The sequence below is a fragment of the Pteropus vampyrus genome, unplaced genomic scaffold (assembly GCF_000151845.1).
Source record: "Pteropus vampyrus isolate Shadow unplaced genomic scaffold, Pvam_2.0 Scaffold28, whole genome shotgun sequence".
Lineage (NCBI taxonomy): Eukaryota > Metazoa > Chordata > Mammalia > Chiroptera > Pteropodidae > Pteropus > Pteropus vampyrus.
This window is the reverse complement of record NW_011888809.1, coordinates 607,744-632,032: the sequence shown is the minus strand read 5'-3', so window position 1 is coordinate 632,032 and position 24,289 is coordinate 607,744. Positions and strand designations below refer to the sequence as shown.

The 24,289-nt window shown below is 50.2% G+C and overlaps 1 protein-coding gene across 1 annotated transcript in view; it reads right to left on the bottom strand.

Moving 5' to 3' along the window:
• The window catches only part of CIB4 (calcium and integrin binding family member 4), a 43,042-nt gene extending 19,816 nt beyond the window's left edge, over window positions 1–23,226 (bottom strand). The window contains exons 1-3 of the mRNA XM_011356519.1: window positions 23,127–23,226; window positions 22,641–22,675; window positions 18,509–18,605 (exon numbers count right to left, since the gene is read on the bottom strand). Of these exons, the coding sequence (XP_011354821.1) occupies window positions 18,509–18,605; window positions 22,641–22,675; window positions 23,127–23,180 (186 nt within the window). The 5' untranslated portion in view covers window positions 23,181–23,226. The remainder of the gene's footprint in view (window positions 1–18,508; window positions 18,606–22,640; window positions 22,676–23,126) is intronic.
• Window positions 23,227–24,289: the final 1,063 nt, after the last annotated feature.

Sequence of the window (24,289 nt, the reverse complement as noted above, 5' to 3'; positions counted from 1 at the left end):
GTCTCTTCCTTCAACCCCATTGCCCAGGAGTCATCCCTAGTTCTCAGTCTGGACCCAGTCATCCTTCAACACTGGAGTAACTCGACCAGAAGGTGGCAGTGTTGAGTTGAAGTCATTCAGTCAGTTCTCCAACCCAACAGAACTGAGCACCTACTATGTGCAAGGCATTGGGTTAGACTATGACTGTCTTGAGGGTGTGACAGGATAGATACTTCCATGCTGTTTTGCAAAGAGAGGAAACTAAAGCCCTATGAAGGGGGATGCAAACTCCTAATTCAGTGTTTTGTATACAGTGCACTTTTGACTCCATCGGATATTAATTTTTTCCAAGAAAATGTCTTAAAATCACAGGGTTTGAAGCATTAGTACCCTGTGTCCCATGCCCCTGCCAGTTGGCTGCTGCTCAGAGAACAATCAGCAGAGCTGAAAGAGGTGGCTTCTTCAGCTAGGGATGAAAGACATGCACGTAACCTGAACTTCGAATCCTTGTAGCAAATGCATAAGGCAAGTTACTGTGTGCCGGCACTGAACGAGGTCGTGGAGCCCCCAAATGATGGAGGCACCACCTCTGCCCTCTGTGTATACTCGGCCTGGGCATTGACAGAAGTGTCTTCAGATACAGGCAGAGTAGAAGTCTCTGAATTTAGTACAAGCAAAATGAAATGACAAGAGCTAGGACAGGGTAATGTTACTGGAAGGTAGGACCGACAAAATGCCCGGAAGGAGAAACCAACCAGGGAACAGAGAAACGGTAGAGCCAAGGGCAGATCAGGCAGGTAGCATGAGGGATAAGAAATGCACTTAGGTGAACGCACCCCCTCAATTGGCCAGGCCCCAGAGGCATCCTTCCCACCAGTTGTTTATAAGAAAGGAATGGTCTCTGTCTTTTAGATGTTCAACCTTCCTGAAGTCTAAAAACAGAGAGGCCCGTGTAGGAGCTGTCTTCTAGTGACAGATGGGTTGGCAGGGACAGGCTGAGGATGTGTCCTGCCGGCAGCTGAAGGCGGATAGCTAATGGAACAAGTAGAGAAGAAAGGCAGTAAAAACGTTAAATATTATTAAACATCCACGGGACCATGTGGCCTGAACCTGGCTCAGACCCACCAAAGCAATCTCTCCTCAGATTCTAGGCCTGTGGGTACCTAGGCCTGGTATTGTCCCGATGAATCTTCCAGAAGAGCTACCTATTAGTACAGAGAAGCTCAGAGGACTGCAGGCCTGAGTTTTCAGGGGTGGCCCAGGAGCCCAGCATTGTGCTTAGGGATGCTGGAGGTGGGCAGTGGAAGGGGCAGAGGCTCTGAAGTCAGGCTGACTCTAAAAAGTTAGTATAATAAGTTTTTATTCGACATCTACGAGGTTTTGCTATCTTGCAGCTTTTGAGATTTAGACAGTCTCAATTTTTCAGTAGTACAACTTGCCCAGACAAAAAAGAAATAGAAGAAAAAAGGAACCAAAAAGACCAATTATCCCCTCACTTGTTTATCGAATCTATTACAGAAGAAACAAAATTTGCTCATATTATAGATAAGTATATTTGCATTTATATGTTATCGGTTTTAACAGCTTGGGATCAATTCTACAGTGTCTGACAGCACATTAAACAATATTATATTCCCAGGTAACAAGAGTAAGCACAAAAGAAAGCTGTGTGACCCTGGGTAGATCATTGAGCTTCTTCTTTTTCTCATCTGTAAAAATAGGCAGAATCATCATTTTGCTCATGGGTGTTTACGGGGATTGAACGAGATCATATTTGCAAAACTCCTGGCACTGGCAGGCCCTCAGTCAGCATAGCTGCCATTAGTAATCCCACACCTTAAATTCACTGTCTTCCCATTAGCATCGCCAGCAACCCAGGCACCCACAGAGCAATAAACCAAACTCCCAAGTAGAGTTGTTACCTGGGCAAACATGTTGCCAAGAGCTCACCCTGCCTGCCAGTAGACAGTAGAAATGTCAGTCTGGCTCCAGTGGGTACCTGTAGCCCAGCATTTCCTCAGGTTCAGCTGCTGACTGTGGCCAGAGGCACCACTTCCCTGTGAAATCTGCAGGGGACTCTCAGGAAAGCGAGAAGGGGGTATGAAGGGGGTTGACGTGTGAGTGCATAACTTCGTTTTGCAGCTGAGGACAGTGAATCACAGAGAAGCTAACACACCAGCTGTGTGTCTGAGTCCCACAGAGACCTTTAATCAAAATTCACTTAATCCCACCCTGGGCTTTCTGAGCAGCACCTTGAGGGGTGGGGCCCAAGAATCTGTGTCTTAGCAAGCTGCCCAGGTGGTTTTTATGTAGCCAAACCTTAGACAACACTAAGCGACCTAGTCAAAGTCACAATGGTAACAAATGGCAGAGACATGACATCAGATGCTGCACACACACACCCACTGTCCCTCCAGGACACAGCCTCTTACCCAGCAAAGACATGGGGTGGGGACGGGGACTGCGCAGGAGGAGATGGTGTACAGCATTGGCAACTTCTAGCCTCACCCCAGGGCAAACGCCCAACCTGAAAACATTGATTTCAAACAGACACATCACAAAGCTTCCTTCTGCTCCCCCAGCTCCCCTCCTCCGTGCATCCCTCCAATCCCACAGCCTACGGCCAGGCCCTGCAGAGGCAGGCGGGTTACATCACCCCAACCCGCATGGGGCCCTCCCTCTTTCTCTCTGTCATTGCCCACAGTCAATTTTCCGCCTGTGACAAACTGTCGCTCCTACAAACATGTCCTTTCGCTGCCTCCCCTCTCACTTCCCGCTTCCAATTTCTGTCAGATTTATTTAGGAAATGTTCCCACTGACCGCACTAGCCAGTCTGATGAAAACCGCTGCTCCTGGAGCACCGAATAAAGAGCTGCTGTTGAATGAATGACTCTGGTTCAATCCTACAGCTTTGTTGTTTTATCGAATGACGAGGAGAATGAGAAAAAGAAAAAAAAAAACCCTGCATCTGGGGAGATGGGTCTTATGAGCGAGTGGAAAGACCCTTCTGCTCCCGGAGACTGGGACGGAGAGAGGAGCTCTCTGCCCAGTGGAGGAGGGAGAAGTGGGGGCCCCTGGAGCTCCCCGAGGAGGTGGATACAAATGTTCCAAGATGGGCTTCTTCCTGAGACCCACCTACCCCCAGTCTAACCTTCAGCAGAGCCAACTCCACCCAAGCGCATACGGGGTTTGGCATGAGTGGAGTTTTGTGGAAATCAGTGAAGAGGTCGGGGTTTGGTTCAGGTTCCTAGGAAGCGAGGCAGACTTGCAGGAGAAGAGGCAGAAGGGACACAGGGAGACATAAGAGCCCCTCTTCCTTGTCCCTCACAGGCTCTCTCCGCCCCGCTCCTGCCCCAAATAAAAGAACAGAAGAATGAGGGAGAGCTCTGTGCTCCCGCAGGGCACAGAATCAGAGGGAAGGCAGTTCACAGCTATTTCGACTTAATTTTTCGGGGCAAGAAGTTCCCCAGATGCATTTTGTTCTCCCCGAGTATTGCTTTCTCCATTTTAATGCTGTTGCCCCATGAGCAGCATCTACTTGTGGCTCAGGCTGGGTGCCTAACAACAGTTTATACATGTCTTCTGTGGAAAAAGCAAACAATGTTTTGAACAGCCCATATAAAAACTGTTAAAACACAGCCTGTACCTGTACTTTAAAGGCAGTTTGTGCAAAGCAGGAAACTGTGACTAACGTGATGAGGTCACCCAGGGCAGCCCAAGCACGGGACAGCTTAGGGAACTGCCCAGGACCGAGCTCCTCCGCTTCTCACGGGAGCAGCAGGGCCTCCTGTTTCCAGCCTGCTGTTTATAAGCTGCTTTCCTGTCTTTAAGCAGGAGGGCTTCTCAGATGGTGTCGGGGCTGCTTTGCAGCTGTTTGGGGACACCCACCCTAGGGCATCCTGGGAACATGTTCTTCTGTGAACTCTGTAGGATGTATATCTTTGCCTCAAAGACAACAATTTCTCTTTTATCAGCACATCTAAGCAACAACAGTTGATCTATTTCTCCCTTCACTTTGCATCAACTGATATAAATTGAAATGCGCTCACACCACAACTCAGTCACCAAGAGCACATGCTCGCTCACGCTCGCTCGCGCTCTCTCTCTCTCTCTCTCTCTCTCTCTCTCTCTTTCTCTCTCGCCCAGTGACTCTTTAAACACTACAAAGTCCAAACTGTTTCAGTCCCCGACATTTTAGATTATTGAACTTTTGAACCCCCGCCCCCCACCCCACCGCAATTCCTATTCTTGTCTTTCCCCTATATCCTGAAAACAGAACACCGACCTCATCAGGCTGCCCTTGACTGCTAAGGGCCCCACCAGCCAGCCATGATTCATCATTACCTAGGCATTCAGTAAGTGCCTACTGCCGGCCCAGACCTCTTAGGCGCCACACCTGAATCATATGTATGCTTTCTCTTGGTCCCAAGGAGGATAGGCAGGAAGGAGAGGAACTGGAGCTTGCTAAACACTTACTATATATCGGGTACTGTTCCAGCCACAGTCGCTTGTGCTATCACCATTCATTCTTTACGTTAACCCAAAAGGTAGATTTCAGTAAGTTCATCGTATAAAGAAAACTGAAGAGCACAGAGGTTAAATAACTAAATAAGACCGAGAGCAGGAACTTGATCCCAGGTCTGCCTGATCCTCAGACACGAGCTCTTTGCTTAGAGTATGTTCCAGGAAGATGCTGCATCAACATGGGGGCAAAAAAATGCATCCGGAGGTGTCGGGCTCCTGGTGTGCAGGCGGGTCTAGGCTGAGTGCCAAGGAACATGCTATGATTGGTGGCGATGCCACCTCAAGGAGAACCAAGGAGAGGAGTGAAAAGTGTCCTGTGATTCCTGGCATTTGCCGGGACAGCGGGGGGTGGGGGTGGGGGTGGCAGAGTGAGCCAATGCTGGGTCACAGGAGTGATGTGGAATTCTGTACCCTGGTCCACAGCAGCTCCCTCCAGGATGGTATCAAATGAATGGCAGTATGGGAGGAGGAGGCCCGGGGCTGGAGCTGGCCACAAAGTCAGCAGGAGAAGCTGGGAGAGCTGATGCAGCCCAGGGGTTCTGGCCTCAGCAACGCTAGAGCCCCTGCAGCTCAGGCACAACACACGCACAAGTGTCTACTGAGAAGCCACATGCGCAATGACCTTTATGCATCTATGTCGACTTGAAGAAAGGTCTCTAGTAACGTGTCACATGGCCTTATCTTTTATCAGCGACTTGGACTGAAGATATTTAAGAGCCCAGGTTTTTTTGTGCTTTTTCCCCCCTCCTCAAGGCATAAATGTTTTTCTCTGTTGCCATATAGTCAGTATTATTGTCATTTTAATGGTTCTATAATTCAAAATGCGGATGGCCCTGTCTTTCTAATGCCTCCAAGGAGAACCTGGAAATCTAAACTAAGAAAATAATTTTTAAAAATGAAGAAAATAAAATGTAAAGATGTTTATTGCAAAACTATTTATAGCAGCAAAATAAGAAATTCCAAAACTGGAAACAGCGTTAGTGTCCGGCATTGAGAGGGTGGTTTAGTAAATCAGAACACGATGCAATTACGCGACCATTAAAAAGATAATTACACAGAGTGTGTAGCAGCACGAAAAAACATTAACGCCTAATGGGGAAAAAAGCACAAAATAAAATTATGTTTCTGTCTACAGTGATGTAAAATAAAATGTGCATAGGGGAAAAACGTGGCAAAAGAAAATAGCAAAGTGACAACTTCTGTTAGGGTGGTTGGTTGGATGCTAAAGAATTACTTTTAGAAAATGTATTTTAATGCTGACGTGCTATTTTAACAATAAATAAAAAGCAAGTAAAAAAAGAAAGTATGCTCCAGAGACAATTTGCTAAGCAAGCAAACAAGCTTTCGTTCCTGGTGAGTGGGAAGCAAGAGTTTTTGCATCTCTTTTCTGCTTTGCAATCTGCAGAGCAAGGGCTGGGCCCCAGGCAGAGCTGGACTCGGCTCCCAGACCCAGTGAGATTCTGGGGGCTGCACTTCTCCTGCAAGGCCTGACAGGAAACACTCGATGAGGATGAAAGTCAGTGGAAAAAGGCCGCAGTTCATCTCATGGTCTGTGTCTGTACCTTTCCAGATACATTCAAAGTACATAGCCGCAGAGGCTGCTAACTAGCAGCTAGTGAGCATTTTTCTGATAATTCTACCGGGTTTTTAAAGCATCATCGGCTCCCTTCTGCTGCTGTCCTCCCCTCTTGGTTTGCATGTCTGGCGAGACGCAGTGGTCCTGATGCAGGACGGGGCAAATTTCCCCAAGTGACAGGGAGACCAAGCCCTGTACCAAGAGAAGAAGAGGGTCTTTTGGCGGAGAGTGAAGAAAGAATTCCGCACACACGCCAATTCCCCAAAGCTAGAGTCAAAAGGAAAGTTTATCAGAAAAGGGGCCACACTCCACAGAGTGTCGTCTTCTCTCAGGCAGAGAGTGAGACAGAGTAAAGGCTCTGAGCAGGACCCTGAGTGTTCAGGGAATTCAGCTTATATATCATTATTCAGTTCTTGTGAGCTATGGTTTAAAAGACTTTGTTAACCCATTTCCTTTGATATGGACATACAGTGAGGAAGGGGAGGGGTCTGTAACTGAAAAGGTAAGAATGTGTAAAGTAAAAGGTCTGCTGGCAGTTACCAGCCTTTAATCCAGAGGTTCTCGGCGGTTTTAGCCATAGGGAATGACTCTTGGTGCCCGTTACCCGTCGCAGGTGTGGGGAATGGGCTGTTAGCGATTCCAGCAGAAATCTTTGTTCTGCAGGTGTCCTCCTGGCCTGGCTGCGGGGCTGATCAGCATATTGCAGTCTCTAAACGTAGTTTGATTTAACATTTTTAATTCTCTTGCCTCCTCCCTACTTTAGTCCCAGCCTCTCTTTCTCCCCAGGGTCCCTGCTGGCTCAGAGGTCTCTCTAAGAAGGATGGCACTTGAGGATGGAGGCAGGGCCACCTCAATTGCCTGGCCCTGATGGGCAGCCTCGCTTCTCCTGGCAAGTCTCCCTGTTCCCAGAGGTCATTTTCCCAGGAGAGACAGCAGACGCAGCTGGCCACGAGTGCAGAGGAGGAACCAACCAGTCTGTGATTCAGAGCTGCTTGCCAGCTGCTCCATGACTAGCCTTCTAAAAGGGGGCCTCTTGAGTCCTGGGGGCATTTAAGGGGTACAGGACAAGAGAGGGGCTCTGGGTCAACAGGGGCCAGGAGTCAGGATGAAATAGGTGCTCCAGCCATGGCCAAAAAGAACGCATTTCTGGTCATTGCCTTTTCTGCTGCTTGCGAGGTGGTGTCTTGGTCAGGACACTTGTCAGTCCCCCTTGATATTGGGTTGGCCTGCTGGGAGCACATCCTCTGGCACTTGACCTCAGGCAGAAAGAAGAAGGAGGGTGACCCCTCTCCCAGAGCCTGGCTGAGACTCAGGACACAGGGACTTTCAGCAGATGGACGGACATTGATCACCTCTGCTCCTAGTTTCTGCTTCTAATTCCTGGGCAAGTGGGCCCTCGCCCCCGAAGCCTGACACCCCTGCGCTGCATTCAGCCTGGCTCAGGCTGGGAAGCCTCAGGGACAAGGACCTTGCTCTCTGAATGGGAGCCTAGTCTTGCTTCCAAGACTGCTTAGCCTGGGGGCAACTGAAATGAACCCCAGTGTCACCTTCTCTCACTCGCCTTAGTGCTCCCCTTGGGCCAAATCAAACTCCTCTTCCACCCACCAGCAAATCTATAAAGCGGGTTTTGTCCTTCCCGTTCTTCCCTGAGGCAGAACTCCCTCATTTCTTAGCTGTCTTCTCAGTGCTGTTGCTCTGGGTCCCTCTAGTAGCCTGGGGGCTGGCCGGGTACCCTGCTCGCTTCCGGACACAGCCACCCCACCCCCATGCTGCTACTGTATGAATGCTGCCCGAAATCCCATTCTTCTTCCCGGAGCATTTTAGCTTGTTCCCATCCATCTTCTCATCCAGTCTTCAGGAAAACCCTCTGAGGTGGGCAGGACTGCTATCGTGAGGTCCATTTTTTCGACAAGGAAAACTGAGGTCATATACAAACTGCAAACTCCAGTCCAGGACTTCCAACGACAAGCCTAATGAGCATGAGAGACTGGAGGGGCTGAGTTCTGGGGGACTCATCCATGTCCAGCACACAGAAGGGGCCTGTCACTCCATTCGAACTAAGAGAAGAAGACGGTTCCCCCACAGGCCCCTTCTGTGGTCGGGCCTGTGTTGAGCTTGGCCTAGCCTTTTGGGCCTGGGCGAATGTGTCCCCGCATCCCAGCTGCCTGGAGCCCCAGCGGCCTACAGCTCCAGGCAGGCAGCACACTCCACTCCCCGCGCCCCGACACCAGGCTCATGGGAAGCCCTTCAAAGCTGCAGAGCGTATAGTCCCCGCGGAGGGGGCCGCATGCCAGAGCCTGCAGAGGGTCGAAAATCCTGGGAACAGAGCCCCGACCAGCCCGGCCAGCACCTCGTTAGGAGGCCCAAAGGCGGGAGGGGGCACTTCAGGAACAATGTTGTTTATTTCTCTATTTTTAAACAAGTCCGAGGTCTCTGGGGGCACAGATGAAGTTATCAGAAAAGACATGAGTGGAATAAAGCCTCGAGCCAGCAGGCCGAGGAAGGCCCTGGGGACCAGGGCTCTTGAAAATCTGAGATGGGGTTTGTTTATCTTGTACTCTGAGAGCGCAGGACTGGGACCAGGGTGCTGGACAAGCATGTCCCCAAGCCCTCTGCAGCCCGTTCCCTCGGAGCCGCTGGGGAATTCGGGTGTGCGCAGTACTTTTTAAATGATCCGGTCAGTGTCATCTGCAGCAGGGGAGGAGGCACCGCCTCTGGAAGGAAGCCCGGGTTCACTTCTCACCTCTGCCTGCACGAACGTTTCCCAGCGGGCGGACCCCAGTGGGGCCAGGGCACCGCGGGAACCCAGCCTTGTCACTGCGGGCTCTGCTGCCAGACAACCCCTCCGTCTGCTGGAGCCTCCACTTCCTCAGCCGGCACTGGAGCCAGCCCTTCTTGCCTTGAGCTCCTGGTCCCTCTCACAGGGAAGAGCGATGACACGGTGTGTGCACCGAGAGCGGGCTGGGACGCACGTCTCACTGAATCCTGACGCAGCTCTGTAAAGGGGACTTGTCATTCCCGTGAGAAGGGTGAGGAAGCCGAGGCCGAGGAACTGAATGACCCATCCCGAAGCGTTCTGACTCAGGCCCGTCTGGCTCTAGAGTCTACTCTCCTTTCACGGCAATCAGCCTCTCGTGCGCTCCAAGCAAGGGTAATATATTGCACTCTTGGGAGCTTTCAGAGAAATCATGAATCATTGACAGAATCCATCAAAGGCCTGGGTAGGTTTGGCTGAATGAGAAATACTTCTCAAGAAGTAGAAGTGTGGCAAGGGGAGCTGGACTTGTGGTCAATGGTCCTGGTTGAATTCTGGCCGTTCCCGAGTATCAGCTGGGAAACTGTGGGCAGATTGCCTAAATGTTCCCCTGTGTGAATGTCCCCCTGCGTGAATGTCCCCCTGCGTGAACCAAAGGCAATAACAGAGCGAGATTGTTAAGAGGGTCGATAAGGTGTAACGTGTGAGGTGGCAGGAGAATGCTCAAGCTCTGTACAAACGAAAACAAAACACCTCTCCAGTTTCCGCCCTGAGATAACAATACAAAATTTGAGTTGAGCAAATCACACCCAGGCGAGTAGTCGGGAGTCCCATGCATCATCCCTTTCTAGAGGTATCGTGCATAGGCAGCCACTGCAGGGTACAGAACCTCCCACCCAGGATGCACTGGGGAAGGGGGCTGCCCTTGGCCATCCCCACACACTCCCTCCACACCCATCCCCCCAGCTTAGAGCCACAGGTCATCTGTGCCTTGTCCTGGAGTCCAGGTAGAAAGTTGAGGCCAAGAGAAAGGAAAGAATCAGCCCAAGACCAATCATCCGGAGGAGGGAAAAGCTAAAACTGGAACTCAGAGCTCTCACCCCGCTTTCAGGCTTTCCTAACTACCTGTGTGGGAGGCATGACACGCCCATTTGGAATAAGAGGAAACCGAGGCCCAGAGAAAAGCTGTGACGTGCTCGAGGCTGCTGGTGTTAGTAGCTTGGCCAAGGCTGGAGGCCGTGGTCCCATCTTTTTGTGGCTCAGAGCAGAGACTGCGTCCTACACCACTGAGCTTTATCTGAAACCAACCACTTCTTAATTCTTTGGCTGAATGTCTAAATAAGGATTTTTGCCAATTCTGAGCCCTGCTAACTGATGAAGTTGTCAGAAAAAGCTCTAATGATGCTAGAAAATGCAGGGAGCCAGCTGCCAAATTGCCCTCCCAGCTCTGACTCTGCATCAAGGAATCAGGACCCTCCCACTGGAGGGTGGGGGGTGGGGGAGGGGTGCTGCTAGAGGTTGAGACTCTGCTGCTTTTCATCAGTTGTGTGATGTGGACAAGCTCCCTAGCTGCGAATGAGGATAATAACTCCCTTCTCATTGGGTTACTTTGAGGATTAAATGAGATGATGTGTGTGCAACATCCCAGCACAGTGCCAGGCACAGCACAGATTGCAGAGCAGGCTGGGAGTGTGGGACAGGAAGGCCAGCTGGCCTAACTCTGCTGAGTAGATTGAGGTGGCCATGCCTGCAGCCCTGGGTGAGTGGGAGCTAAAGTTACCAGCTCCATTAGGGGAGGCACTGGGTCAGCCCAAGTATTTATTTTGGGAAGAGGGATGGGTCTCTCAGAGATGAAAGGCTCAGAGCACCCTCAGGCCCTGTGAGGTGGGGCCATGGGTTGGGATCCTGGAAGGCTGGGCAAGCCTTGTCCTTTGTTCTCTCTTCCTTTCTCAGTGGAACTTTTGTCCTGCTCAGGCACTAGCGGTGGGTCCTGGCTTGGGGTCTTGGGAATCAGATAATCCCCAGGCCTGGCGCAGGAGCCTGAGAGGTCAGGCTCTGGGAGGGGCGCGCCCATATTGAGTGGACCTAAGTACAGGCCTCCCCAAAACACACATGGGCTCGGGCGGGCGTCCTAGCTAAAGAGGGGAAAAGCCATTCCCTCTCAGTCACGTCACCAACTGTCCAGGCCACAGCTTCTTCCTATCCTTCTTCCTCCCCCTGTTTCATACATGTACACACATGTAGACATGTACACACACATGTCACCTGCTTAGTGACCATTCATCTTTCCCAGAAGATGGAAAAGTATGGAGAAGAATGAACAGGTCTTGGGTGCAAATGTATTTTTGCCATTCTGTAGCTTTGCATAGAGCTTTTAACTTCTCACATACTCAATTTCCCCATCTGTAGAATTGGGAAATACCACTGTGCTTTACAGACCTGCTGTGAGAGTCATACGAGGCAGAGCATGAACAGGGGCTTGCAACCATGAAGCATATGACTAATGGCAGTGGATGTTTGGGGCTGGAAAGTAGAATTGCTATCACCGAGCAATCTGCTTCTATTTTTAGCAAGCCAGGGAGAGTGAGTGTGAGGGAGGGGACCAGACAGTGGCCTAAATACAGCATGAGGATTATCACTGGGTCCAGCTGTCCTGGTCTGGGCTATGGGCGATCAGAGGTATCCCTCCCAGCACGCTCGCTGCCTTCCCTTCGTGCTCAATTTTCTGCCCTCTGGCTGAATACAGTGGGCTCAGAGGAGTGTTCCGAGCTCATGGGAGCCAAGAGGTGAATGTTAGGAGTGGGCAGGCCGGCTCCTCACCAGGGATCAAATCTCAAATGGAGTTTCCTCAGGATGTGGTGGAAATAGAAACAGTTTAGGCTGGAGTGGGAGACACCTCAGCTCAGCCTCTGATGGGCCCTGTGACTTTATATAGTCGTGTCCGTTCTTTGGGCCTCGGTTTCTTCATCTGTCAAGGCCTGTCCACCCTTGGGAGTGAGGTGGTGGCCATGAAAAGGCTCTGACCAAGTTGATCAAAAAATGTACGGGACGATCCCTGGAGTCCAGGCACTGCCTTCCTTCCCAACCCAACCTCTTCTCAGATGAACAGGCAGATTCAGAGTCTCTCTAGGTGTGCCATCACCCATGTAAAAGGGGTTCAGGAGCCCAAAGGCCTCTGGGACTCCTTCTAGCCCAGGGCTCTGCAAGACGAAGCAAGACAAGCATTTGTAATAGTGAAGTTTTCACTGGACTGATTGCTTATCCCCTTTGACCTGCCTCCCCAGCTGTCAACGTGGATAATAACTCAGCCAGCTGAGGGCTGCCATGAATTAGTGCAGGTGTCAGAGGGCCAAGTGCTATCCTGGCTCAGCCTTAGGGCAGCACTAGAGAGGTCCTTCTGGGGCCCTCAAGGAGGGGTTCTGTGTCCAGACCGGCCTGGCTGCCCCAGAAGCCACTCAGCATCCTAAGAAGTGGGGAAGGATTGCTGATAGAGCATGACCAAGGTGTCTCACGCTGGATCTCTCTAGGAAGGACCGTGCCCACTAGGTAGCCTGGGTGAGCCTCTCTGGGCCCCAGCGTTTGGCTGGAGTCAAGAATCTGAGCTCTGAAAAGCTCCAAGTTTTGTGATTCTCCCATTTGTTCTTAACGCTGAATTTCCTGAGAAAAGGCCTTATAAGGCCCCAAGACCTCATTCGGTTCACAGTGCATAGGAAATTCATAGTAACTACTTATGGGGTGAATGAATGAGTACCAGGTGTGAGGACCCCTATTCATCAGACTCAAATAAAAAACGTCTTTTATCCATGGGAATTTCCCTCCAATCATCAATAGGACAAGAAGTGACATTTCCCAGGGGTCCTTGGGGAAGGAGGGGACGCCTAGAGAGCAGTATTGCTGGGCTGAAGCATGGTGTGGGGACAGGAAAGCATGGGAGCAAGGCTCTGAGGTCCCCAGCCAAATGGAACATTTTGGAAGTTGGGAGTGGAGAGAACAAGAGAAAAGTCTGAGGCGGAGGGGGCCAGTGAGCAGCTGCTGTGTGTGCAGAAGATTCTGAGACAGCAACAAGAAGAGAGAGTGGTTTTGAGATGTTTTACTGAACATCAGGAATACAGGTCTTATTCGTCATACAGATGACGGGTTAAACATTTGCATCTATTCTCCTTCCCTTCTGACACCCAGTAAAAGTAAAGTAAAGGGAGTCTTTAGAGGCATGACCTACAAAAACAGAGAGAACACACGAGAACAGCAGCAGATACACAGTGACACGCATGGGAAGCAGATGAATGAGTGGTAAGTGACCCAGCAGACACGAGAGGGCAGGGCCCTGAATCGGCAGTGGGAAAAGTTTATTTTCAACCTGTTCTACATCCCAGAACCTTCTAAAAGCTCTGCAACTGGAAGCACCAGGTCGCACTGGAAATAGAGGTCGGCTAAAAAGAGGATTGATTGAAAGTCTTGAAAAACAGTTGGAGTTCTAGACCTCCCCCCGCCACTCAATGCTGAGGGGTGATTGCCCTTCCTCAACCCCTGCAGAAGATTCGAAGGCTGTTCTCTGGGATGAGTATAACAGAGGCTTTCTGCTCTGGGGACATCAGCCACGTTTGAGAACTAGAGAATAAATAAATACACACACGCTGAAGTCTGAGACTCTACCAGCCCTCTTTCCCGACTCAGCTCAAGTACTGGCAGCCAGGATGCTACTCCTGTCTCCTCTAGAGTGTCCTCAAGAAATGGCCCCTTCCGCTCACGCTCCAGGAAAGCTCCAGCTGATAAACCCCACCCAGGTCACCAAAAAGACCAAGAAACAGAAAGGCTTTGGACTTCTCAATCACAACAGTAAAGGTTAAAATGCAATAGAGTGATGCTGTCCAAATTCTGAAGAAAATTGATGTCCAACCTATAATTCAATTCCATCCAAACTCTCAATTCAGTGTGAGGGGAGAATAAAGCAATTTTCAGATATGTAAGGTGTCGAAACATTTACCTTCGCGTACCCTTTATCAGGATGCTTCGAGAGGATGTGCTCCACCAAAACAAGGGAGTAAACAGAGAGAGAGAGGAAGGCGGGAAATGGCAGATCCAAGGGAGAGGCGAAAAGAAATCCGGATGATTGTGAAAGGAGATCCCAGAAAGACGACATGTACCAGGCTCAGAGGGCGAGTGGCCCTGATTAGAGCAAGTTAGTGGAGGCTCCGAGAGAAACCTTTCCAAGAAAATTGAATGTATAGGAAAGATCTCATTTCCGAATGCCTTTAGAGGAGATTTAGAGAATCGGCAGAGGTTTGTGTCGACTTCACACAGAAAACTAAGCAAAAACAATGATTATACCAGGAAAGACAACATAACCATAGTTATAACCAAAGGAAAACATAACCCTAGTCTATTTCATGGCTCAGCTCTGAATATCATATGCAGCCATGACAATGTAACAATGAATACTGCTATGACCCATATTATTATACAACTACATTGGGAGGGCAGGGGGAGGGAGCAATGTGCAGGATGGGCCTAAGGTGTGGGGAGAGCTAAACCCCTTCTCCGGGGGGAAGTTCAAGGCTGAGATGTCACGAAGGGGGCAATACAAGAGATATGGAAGCAAATAGCAAAAATCAGCCAAGAGCTGAAAAGGGAGATGAGAGAGTAATCCTCACAAGGCAACGTGACTCTTGGCAGGCTTGAGTAATTTTGACTTAAAAAACTAACTAACTACATAAATAATTAAAAAATACACTCCCATCCCTGCCCCTCCTACTTTGGAGATTTCTCGAAAGGCTGAATAAACATGAGGACCTCTCGTGCTGAAAGCCTTGGGAGTGAGTTCTTGGCAAGCTGCTCTAAGCAGATAGGCCTAGCCTATAAGCAGGCTTCAGAAAGGCTCAGAAAAATTGGGGATAGATGGAAAACAAGATGGAGTTGAAACTTCGGGAGCCACAGCTGGAGGGCCTCCTGACACCCCAGGCAGGTTTCCGAACCTTTTTGTGCTTGTACGGAGCTGATGCTGAGATAGTATGTAGTAAAGGCTGGGCTGTGCACAGAGCACCTGTCATCAGGAACCCCAGAGTGGACGGTGGAAAGAGGCCAGAGGAGTGTGGCGGCCCCGTTCACTGTGCAAACATCCACCAGACCTACTCTGAGACCCTGAGATTTTCCCTCAGGTCCTGCCACCCGCCGTCCTGGGCCCGGAAATTAGAAACTGAGGCCACACCACGCCACCACTCATCCGTGTTTACAGAAAGCAGGACTGTTATTTACAAGAACAGAAACGCTGAGCTAATTCACTTTTAAAGACATCAAACAGAGCAGCAGACAAAAAGAAAACAGAAATCTTCTGAGTGGAAAAGGCAGGGCATCCTTGTCAGCAAGCTTTTCCTACTACCCTCTATTGCCCAGGCTGCTCTGTCGCCTGGCTCCCCGCTGACAGGCAGACCCTATTCCCAATACTAACCAACTCACGTTTTCCCCGAGTGAAACCAAACTAAGAAAACAGAACACTCTTCCCAGACCACTCAAGACCCTGAGCCAAGTTACTGCAGTGCCCGGAGCTCCCTGGGGTCCCGTCCTCAAAGCCTTTTCCACATATGTGTTCGGGGCAGTGTGAGTCACGCAGCTCCCATCCTTGGGGCTGTAGAGGACACAAGGTCACTCAGGCCCCCACCTCCCAGCAAACCTCTCCTTGCTCTTTTTGGGAAACAAGTTTTCTGTTTCGTCCAGGATCGGAAAGACACAGAGGGAAACCTTCGTGCTAAATCTAAATCCCCAGAAGTTAGTCTGAGGACCAGGAATAGTGAGTGACAAGGTCCTTGACAACCAGTAACAAAGGGGAAAAAAAATAAGGACAGAAAGGGATGTGGATGGAAAGAACTGTTCTTGCTTCTGGATTAGATCCTTCTTACGTTTTTGTTCTAAAATGAACATTTAAAAAAAATGATGGTGATTGTGGTTGACATATTTTTTAATGTCCTTACTTGGCAAAATTGGAACTCTGGCATCTCTAGCTAGTCCTTCCTCAGAAAGAGAAAAATTTTTTAAAATTTTATGGGGCTATGAAAGTCTAAAGTCTAAATTCTGGGACATACTTTGGTAGACGATACAAAAGAAAGTAAGCCAAGCTCCAGGGCCAGAACCACAGACTCGGAGGGTGGGAAGGAGAGCACCAACACACGTAGTCCAGGCTCATCTTGATACCTAGGTGTGTGCTGCTAGAACACCTCGGTGAAATGCTTGGCCGGCCCCGCTTGCTGCCCTTCGGTGACAGGGAGCCCATTCTCTCTGCACGCAGTTCTGAAGATTAGAAAGTGCTTCCTCGTCTCGTCAAGAAACCGTGGTCCTGGCCCAGGCCTAAGCCTAAGCCTGGGAGCACCTGGACCCAGGCCTGACCTCTCTCAAGGAAAACGGTTCCGTGCCCACATCCCTCCCGCCCAGGCTTCTTCGGTTGGGATCTATTTGCTTCCCCAACCCTCAATCATTCCTCTTGTGAAGTGACTTGCCTAAGATCGCATGGCTAGCAAGTTAGTTCAAACCCAGCTCTTCTGTGGCGGACCCCGTGCCTTGTCCCCTAGTTCTCTAGATGTGGCAATGGCTCAGTGGCCTTAACTCATGAGACGGTTCTGGTTGTTCAGAACCAGTTGGAAAAGCAACAAGGAAACAAACAAAAAACGTACAAAAAAGTAAATGTGACCCAAATAAACACTTACATATCTGCATAGAAAAAAGTATGGAAGGAAATAAGGCAAAATGGTCATGACAGTCATTCCCCGAGGTGGGCTACCTGATGATTTTTATTGCATTTTTGCTCTTCTGTGTTTTCCAGTTTATTTGACCATGACTAAAATAATGACCATTTAGAAAGATGAGATAAGAAAAATAAAATTAAAGTAATCTCGATCCAAGACCCTGCCTCAATTCCCAGCCACTGTCCAGTGAACAAGCTCTTAGGGGGTCTGGTGCTCCAGAAATGGCCCAGACCTGGGTTGGACCTGTGAGCGTGGCCTGCTCACAGACCCTCCCTCCGCAGATCTCCATCACTGTGCCTTACAGCAACCTGACCTTCCCACTGCATCAACCCCCTAGCCTGGCTGCCAGATGGTGAGCCCACAGCTAAGAAGACCTCAAACCACCCAGGGTCATCGCCAGCGTGCTCCTGCACATCTGCCCCTCCTCGATTCTTCTCAAGCCTTGCTGCCTTCCTCATCCACCGCCCCTAGCTCCCCCATCCCTAAGATGGAAGAGAGGAGTGGATGGTGGATGCTGAGGACCATGGCTCACCCCTGTGCTATCTGTTACACACAACACAGAGTGTCCAACTGTTTTTACAGACATGAGACTAATGCTCAAAGGGGAAATGTGTCATATGTGGAGTGTGACGGAGTTGAGTTTGACCTGGCCCTCTGATCCTAGGCCAGTGTTTGTCCTCTGGGCTCGGAGCAGAGCCCTCAGGCCCTGCTGGGGTGTGCTGGGTCCGTACAGGGCGCTGGGCCACAGATCACCTGACACTCTCCATGCCAGTCCTCCTGATTGCTCCTCCGTGCTCCCAGGATGCCTTGCAGACTCAGGCACATGGTCAATGCTGAGCTCAGCCCTAATTAGAAATAGAGGGCCCAGCCTGGGGGTCGGAGTCTTGACCAATGGCCCAGCTTCTGCCACCAGGTGGCCCTGGGCAAGACTTTTCCTTCTCAGGATCTCAGTTTTCCAATGGATAAAACCACGATGAAGGACCTTTGACAGGGATTAGACTGTGTGGTCTCTAAGTTTTTTTTCCACGCTTGACATTCAGATATTTGGGGACTGACCAGTGATGTCACCCCCCACCCATTCAGCCTTGCCTCTCCGGGCTGCCCCTCGGGTCCCTGAGTGTGTAGCCTCGGTTCCAGAGAAGTCCCAGCCACCTCACGTGGGTGTGTTTGAGCACATGTGCATGTGTGGGTGTGGAGGGGTGTGGATGTGAGAAGAAGGTACCAGAAGGAAAGGTTCTCCCTTTTGTACCTGGCACAGGTACATTCTCCAATTATTTCACCTTTTTGAGGACCCTGCTCCCTTCCTCTCCAAAACCCCAGCCATCGCCACACCCCCGCACGCCTCTTCTCATTCTTTCGTCTTTTTCATTCCTGCCTCTATCTCAAGCCCCAGCTCTGCGTTCTTTCTCTGTCATTTTGTAGCCCCCTCCCCCCATGTGATGGCTCTTTCAGGATGCCTTTCCCCCAGGTCCCTCTTCCAAGAGGTGCCCACAGCTCTCAGAGTGCATCGTGTTCCAGACAGAAATGAAGATGGGTTCTATTGCACAATGACAAATTCAAAGCATTTTTCTGCCGAGATCCGAATGAAAAATCAGGAAGTCTGACACCGTCATGATTTGTTAAGCCAACATTGCCTCTCTATGCATTGAACAAATTTTAATTAAAATCTCAGAAGTGATCAGGGAGCTCCTTTTATTGTGTACCTCTAGGCCATTCCGGGCACCCTGGGGGGAGGGCAGGGCCTTTTCACAGCAGGGGCAAAGATTCAAGAATGGTCCCTAAAAGATTGGGACTGGGGGGTGCTGACAGCTCAGGCAAGCACAGCCTGTTGGAGTGCAAGGAGCCTTAGGGAGCACATGGAATCTCTGAGCCACCCTCACCCCTCCACCTCAGCAGATTCCAGGGACACCACCTCCACCCCTCCCACCATCCTGGACTCACCCTCAGGGCCGGCAGAGAGCTGACCTGGTCCATGGTCAGCGTCGCCTCCTTGTAGTACTTTCCAGGTGGGCAGAGCTTCAGGAAGGTGTCGTGGATGCTAAGAAAAGATGAACTGGGGTGTGGAGACCGCCAAGCCCCCTCCTTGCTGGGCTGTCTTTGAAGGAGGGGAACCCAGGATAGAGTAACACCAAAAAAGACAGTTATAAATCATTCCACCCTTCTAGAGACATCCCCAAGGCTCCAGTGTGTCCAGCACACTGGCGGGGTGGGGAGTGGGGGGTGTGGGGGGATGCGGTGCAAAAAACGAGCCTGGTGTGAAGGAAGGTGTGTGAGTGTGCTCTGTAGCCTGGAACGTACTCTACAAGTGTCAGTCATAGGGAGTCAGAGCTGGAAGGGGCTTCTGTTGTCACTCAGTCCAGTCCCTCCTTTACAGATGGGGAAACCAGTAGGACCTTGCTTGGGAAAGCCAACATACTGCCCCAGGCCATGTGCCCAGTCCCACCTTCAGCACAGAGAAAAGAGGTCACTCAGTGAGTGTGACCAAGTCAGGATTCACACCCAGCCTCCCGCAGCCAGCAAACCACATGGCTGCCTTAAGCCCAGCAAGCTGGTTCTGCAGACTCTGAGGAATGGGTAGGGGGAGAAATTCTCCAGGAGAGTATTGCAGGGAACTGAAGGACAACAAGGAGAAGAAAGTCATCTTTGCCGGGTGGGGGGCGGTGAGAGCCGTCTGTCTCAGCCTGAAGGAGTATTTTATCACTGTCATTGTTAGAATTATTGGTGAGAGGTGATAATAAAAAGCAGATCGACCTTCAGTAAATGTTTAATTTTTAAGAATTCCCTGAGCCCATGCACCTATAGTGCTGGTGCCCAGGGCAAACTACTCCCGCAGCCTGCCACCAGGGTTCATCATTGGGAGTGCCTGCTGCATGCTACTAATTCACACAGAAATTTTTCCTATGACCTGCACGACAATCCTGCAAGAATGAGACCATTATCTCCAGTTTACAGACAAGGAAACTAAGGCTCAGGGAGGTAAAATACCGTGCCTGAGGTCACACAGTGCTCAGTATGAAAGCCGGAGCTGGAGACACCCCAGCTCTTTCCCCAGGAGCCCAGAGAAGGCAGGTGTCAGGAAGGAAAAGGAAGTCCTCCCACTGCCGCCTCTGTCCTCATTTACCAAGCTCTGTGAGCCCAGTGCGCTCAAGCACATTGTCTCATTGAGTCTTCCCATCCACCCCTGGGAGAGGCATTAGGGGTGATAATTTCTGTACATGGATAAATGGAAGCTCAGAGAGTTGAAGGGGTGTGCCCAAGGTCAGACCGCTTGGAGGAGATGGAGTGGGGTCTGAACTCTAAACCAGGTTTAGAGTTAGGCTGTGTTGCCTACCCCTAAAGTGCTCACCCCCACCCAGGTGGGAGACCCATAGCCCAAACCCCTGGAGAGCCTTGTGGGGGAGGGGTACGGTGGGGAGGGCCCTGCCTGGTCTTCTCAGGCTGCGGACTGGGTGGGCTGCCTCTCAGCTGCCACAAAATATTCTCCTCCTCCAAATATGGATCAGCCGGCTCTAAGTGGAGCTCTGAATTAATCACTAATGGACTCAAAGTCAAAGCCATTTGAAAAACTTACACACTCAGCCTGCCAGAAATCATGCAGCCCAGGCTGTGGCTTCCTTCTGCACCTCGCCAGACGTGGGGGGGACTGTCTGCTCCTCTGCTGCTCACACTTGGTGAGAGACCTTGCACCTGCCATGTCCCCTCGCCACTGCTCACACTTGGTGGGGCCTCAGACCTGCCATGCCCCCTCTCAGGCCTCAGTTTGCCTTCTGGAAGATGAGTCTCTATGCTCCCCTGGCTCCATCCAGTTCGGGCATTCTGTGGCTGTTTTTATACCTCTCTCTGGCATCCCGTCCATGCCTTGCCTCCGAGGCTCCCTAATTCAGTGGTTTTCAGCTGGGTCCCACATTAGAATCATGTGGAGAGCTAGTGAAAGGGTCTGAATCCACCCCTAGAGATTTTCATTTAAGGCCAAGGTAGGGCCCAGGAACCTATAGGTTCTACGAGCTTCCATGTTTCTATGGTGTAGTCAGGACTGAGAACGCAGCTCCAGTGCAGACCTCCATCTCCAGCCTGGGCTTCATGACCTGGGCCCTGGGGTCAATAGTCCTTTGCCTTGTGGTACAGCCTGTAGGTATTTTATAAATAATCCTAACTTTAGCCTGAAAATGTGGCTTTTAGTCCCATTGTCTGCTACCTCCAAGCTGTGTGACTTGGGCAAATCACCTCATTTCGCATTTGCAAAAAGAAGATGATAATACCATGAACATAGCAGCTACCACATACTCAGCACTGACTCCTGTGCCAGGCGCTTCTCTAACTCCTAACGTGGATTTGATCATCTGATCGTCCTCATAACGACCATGTGAGGTTAAGTTCCGTCACTCTCATATCACACTTTATAAGTGTGGAAACTGAGGATCAGCGAAGGTAAGAAACACCCACAGTTGCACCACTAGGAAGTGGCCGAGCTGAGCCTCGAACCCAGGCTTATAACCACTCTACCTGCTGACCTTCTGTTTTTCTAAGAGGACCAGGAGCTTAACCGCCAGGACAGGGCCTTGAGACTGAGAAGTCTCCAATTATTATCACGCAAAATTTCTCCTATAGATTTATTCTCACCTATTGGATAAGCTCTTTGTACATAAACGTTTAATATAGCATGATTGGTAAAGCTAAAAATCATAAACAGTATACATTATAGGGGGTTGGTAAAATGAATTATGGTTCTTCCATAGGAGAGAATGCTCCATAACCATTAAAAAAGAATAAAAACTTTTTTTTTTAAAGGTCTAGAACAGTACGAACGCTATACTATAAATGGGTAAATGCTACAATATGAATGGGCTAAAATTTTTGAAGTCTGTATGCAGTCTATCTATGAGAGATTCTTCTGGAAAGCTAATGGAGAAACTGACTGAATGGTGGCCCCTTTGGGGGAGAAGGCCTGCGAAAAGGGGAGGGAAGCTTTTACTTTTCATTTAGAACTTTCTATGCTATTTGAATTTTCTAGCCAGGCTCACATATTATGTTTTAAAATTCTATTTTATTTTTATTCAAAAATTACTTTTTAGAAAATCTCGATAGGGTAGTAGGATGTGAATCATTTGGAGTTTTGTCATATTTTTGTATATTTTTTAAAAAGTGAGTGAATTTTAATGTTAAAAGGAAAATAATGTGGCATTGTGACTCCCTGTATTCTGGCCGCCCCTCAGTCTCATCTGTGCCTGGGGAGTCTCATACCTGTGGCAAAGTCATTGCCTTGTCTGAGACGGAGAGTGGGAAGTGTGGCTTTTCGGCTGAACATCAGGGCTCGGGAGGGTGAGTCCAAGCAGAGAGAATGGGGGGAGAAGGTCCCAGTCCTGAGGGTGTAAGAGTGGTCTCCTCACTCTAACCTCACCCCACCCCATGTTTTAGTAAGCTCAGGTACCATCTAACAAGGTTTTGCTGAGCACCTGGCTTGGTCTGAGCACTCAGTCGTCTCTCATGCCTTTCACCCCCGCTGCAGCCCCACGAGGGGATATCGTAATGGAAGTCTTTGACCTGGAGCCTTCCCTACTGGACAGTAACCTGCATGAGAACAGGGACTGTGCCTTGCTCACTGTTATCCTCCCGGTGTCATCACAGTGTCTGTCACATACCAGACACTGAAGAGAGGCTTGGAGAGGGAGGGAGGGCTGAGAAAGATTCAGTAGCACGTCAAGGTTACTCAACCGGTGAATGACCCAAACGGGCTTCAGACTTGTTTCCCGAGGCCTTCCTCTTTTTCCTCATTATCCCAAGGAAGCCCTGTCCACCGCTGTAATTGTATGAAGAACCGCCAACCCCCCACAACACACACACACACCCCTTGGATTTCATAGCAGCCTAAAGCCTGACATTTCACTCGACTCTAATTGAGCCTGGGAATCATGATCTTGGACCCTCAGAGCTGGAGTCTGTCTCTGCTTCCCTGTGCAGCCTCATCTCCAGGGCTCTGTGGCTTTGAACAGGGACCATACTCAGGGACCAGAGTGAAGCTGTGCCAAGGCAAGGCCCCAGCTCAAGGGGAGAGAAAGGGGGCCCCTCTACTCACCACAGGATTTCATTTCTGGTCAGAAAGGTCAGGGCCTACAACAAACCACAGAGAGCTGATGGCCCACTCTGTCCAGCCCTGCCCTGGCCCCCCGGGAAATGAGAGCTTTGGGGGCTGAGGCAGAATAGCTCATGCTCTTATCCCACAGCCAGGGAAGTGCAGTGGATGCCCAAGGTGGTGGCAGAGGAGGAAACAGTGCCCTTCCCTCCTCCCCAGTCTCTGATGGCTTTGGGAAGGAGTGCGTTGACACAGACCTGGAGAGAAAATCAGAGACAAAACTAAAGCCAGGCTCTGGAGCAGGTGACAGATGTGGAGGGGATCTCTAAGGACTGGTCTGGGCCACATGGATGCAAGTTTAGCAAAGGTGAGGGCCACCACTACTCGGACTGGCAAACTCTAGATCTTTGGGCAAGAGTTTTCCCACTCGCCCCACCTGCCTCAGAAAGCCCCCACCTCTGCCCGGAATCTCCTGCCTGATCTACCCACCTGGTATTCTTCCAGGTCCTCCCAGTGTATCTGGTACCTCAAACACTGTCCCATGCCAAGCCCACCTTTCTCTCTGCTGTCAGCAGAACCTCAGCCCCAACAGTTCACTAGTTTGTGTGACCAGGTGATCTGATTGCCATGGTGACCTACATTCCATCCTCTGCATTCTTCTTGAGTCCCTGAGTGGGCAAAGAAATAGGTTCTTTTGGTCTCCGAGGCTAATAGACATCATCCTCCCCAAGCCAAACAACAAACAGAAAGGCAGCCCAATAGCAAGCTGAGTATCGTACTGCTGGCTCAGGAGTCACACTGCCTGGGTTCGAATCCCAGATCTGCTCATGCTGACAAGACATGTGACCTTGGGCAAGTGACTCAACCTCTCTGTGTCTTAATTTCCTCATCTATAAAATGGGGATGATAATCATGGGATTGTTGTGAGGATTATTTAAGTTAATATAGGTAACAATGCCTGGCACATAGTAAATGCTCAATAAATGCTAACGATTAGAACCATGTCCCAAGCACTGTGCTAGGCGCAGGGACTCAAGATGCATAAGCATAGACCCTGACCTCAAAGAATGACCCAAAGAGCACAGAAAAGGGCATTGCACCCCATTAATGAGGGTCCCTGCAGGAGCAGAGGGCATATTAAATTAAAATAATTTGAAGAGGGTCTAATAAAGGGACTTTTATGGAACTCTCCACAAAGACAGAGTCAGGGTTTAGGGAAACCACTCAGGATAGTGCAGCATCCTGGGGCTAGTAACCACAGAGCTGCTACTAGTCCTGTCCCATGTGCATGTCATAAATACCCCAGCATCACTCTCTCCTCTTCCTCTGATCTCCTGCGGGGACAGAGAGCAGGGTGGAGAGTGAATCTGGAAGGACAGAGAAGTCCAGCTCAGCATCAGTGTCACAGGCCAGGAGAGGCCTCTTGAAGCCATCTCTCTGCTCCTGCGTCTGGGGTAGTCTGCACGCTCACCAATGATGTGCCGTTGTGGATTTCCTGGTTATACCCTGGTCTTTCCACACGCTTTCCTAAGTAAACATCCAAGGGCTTTCTGTGGGAGCTCATTTATATTTCTGGAAATGCAACTGCTCATGTTTCTTCATCTGTCCTCCCCTGAGATAGAGCCTGGCAGAGGAAACTCAGGAGCCCTCAG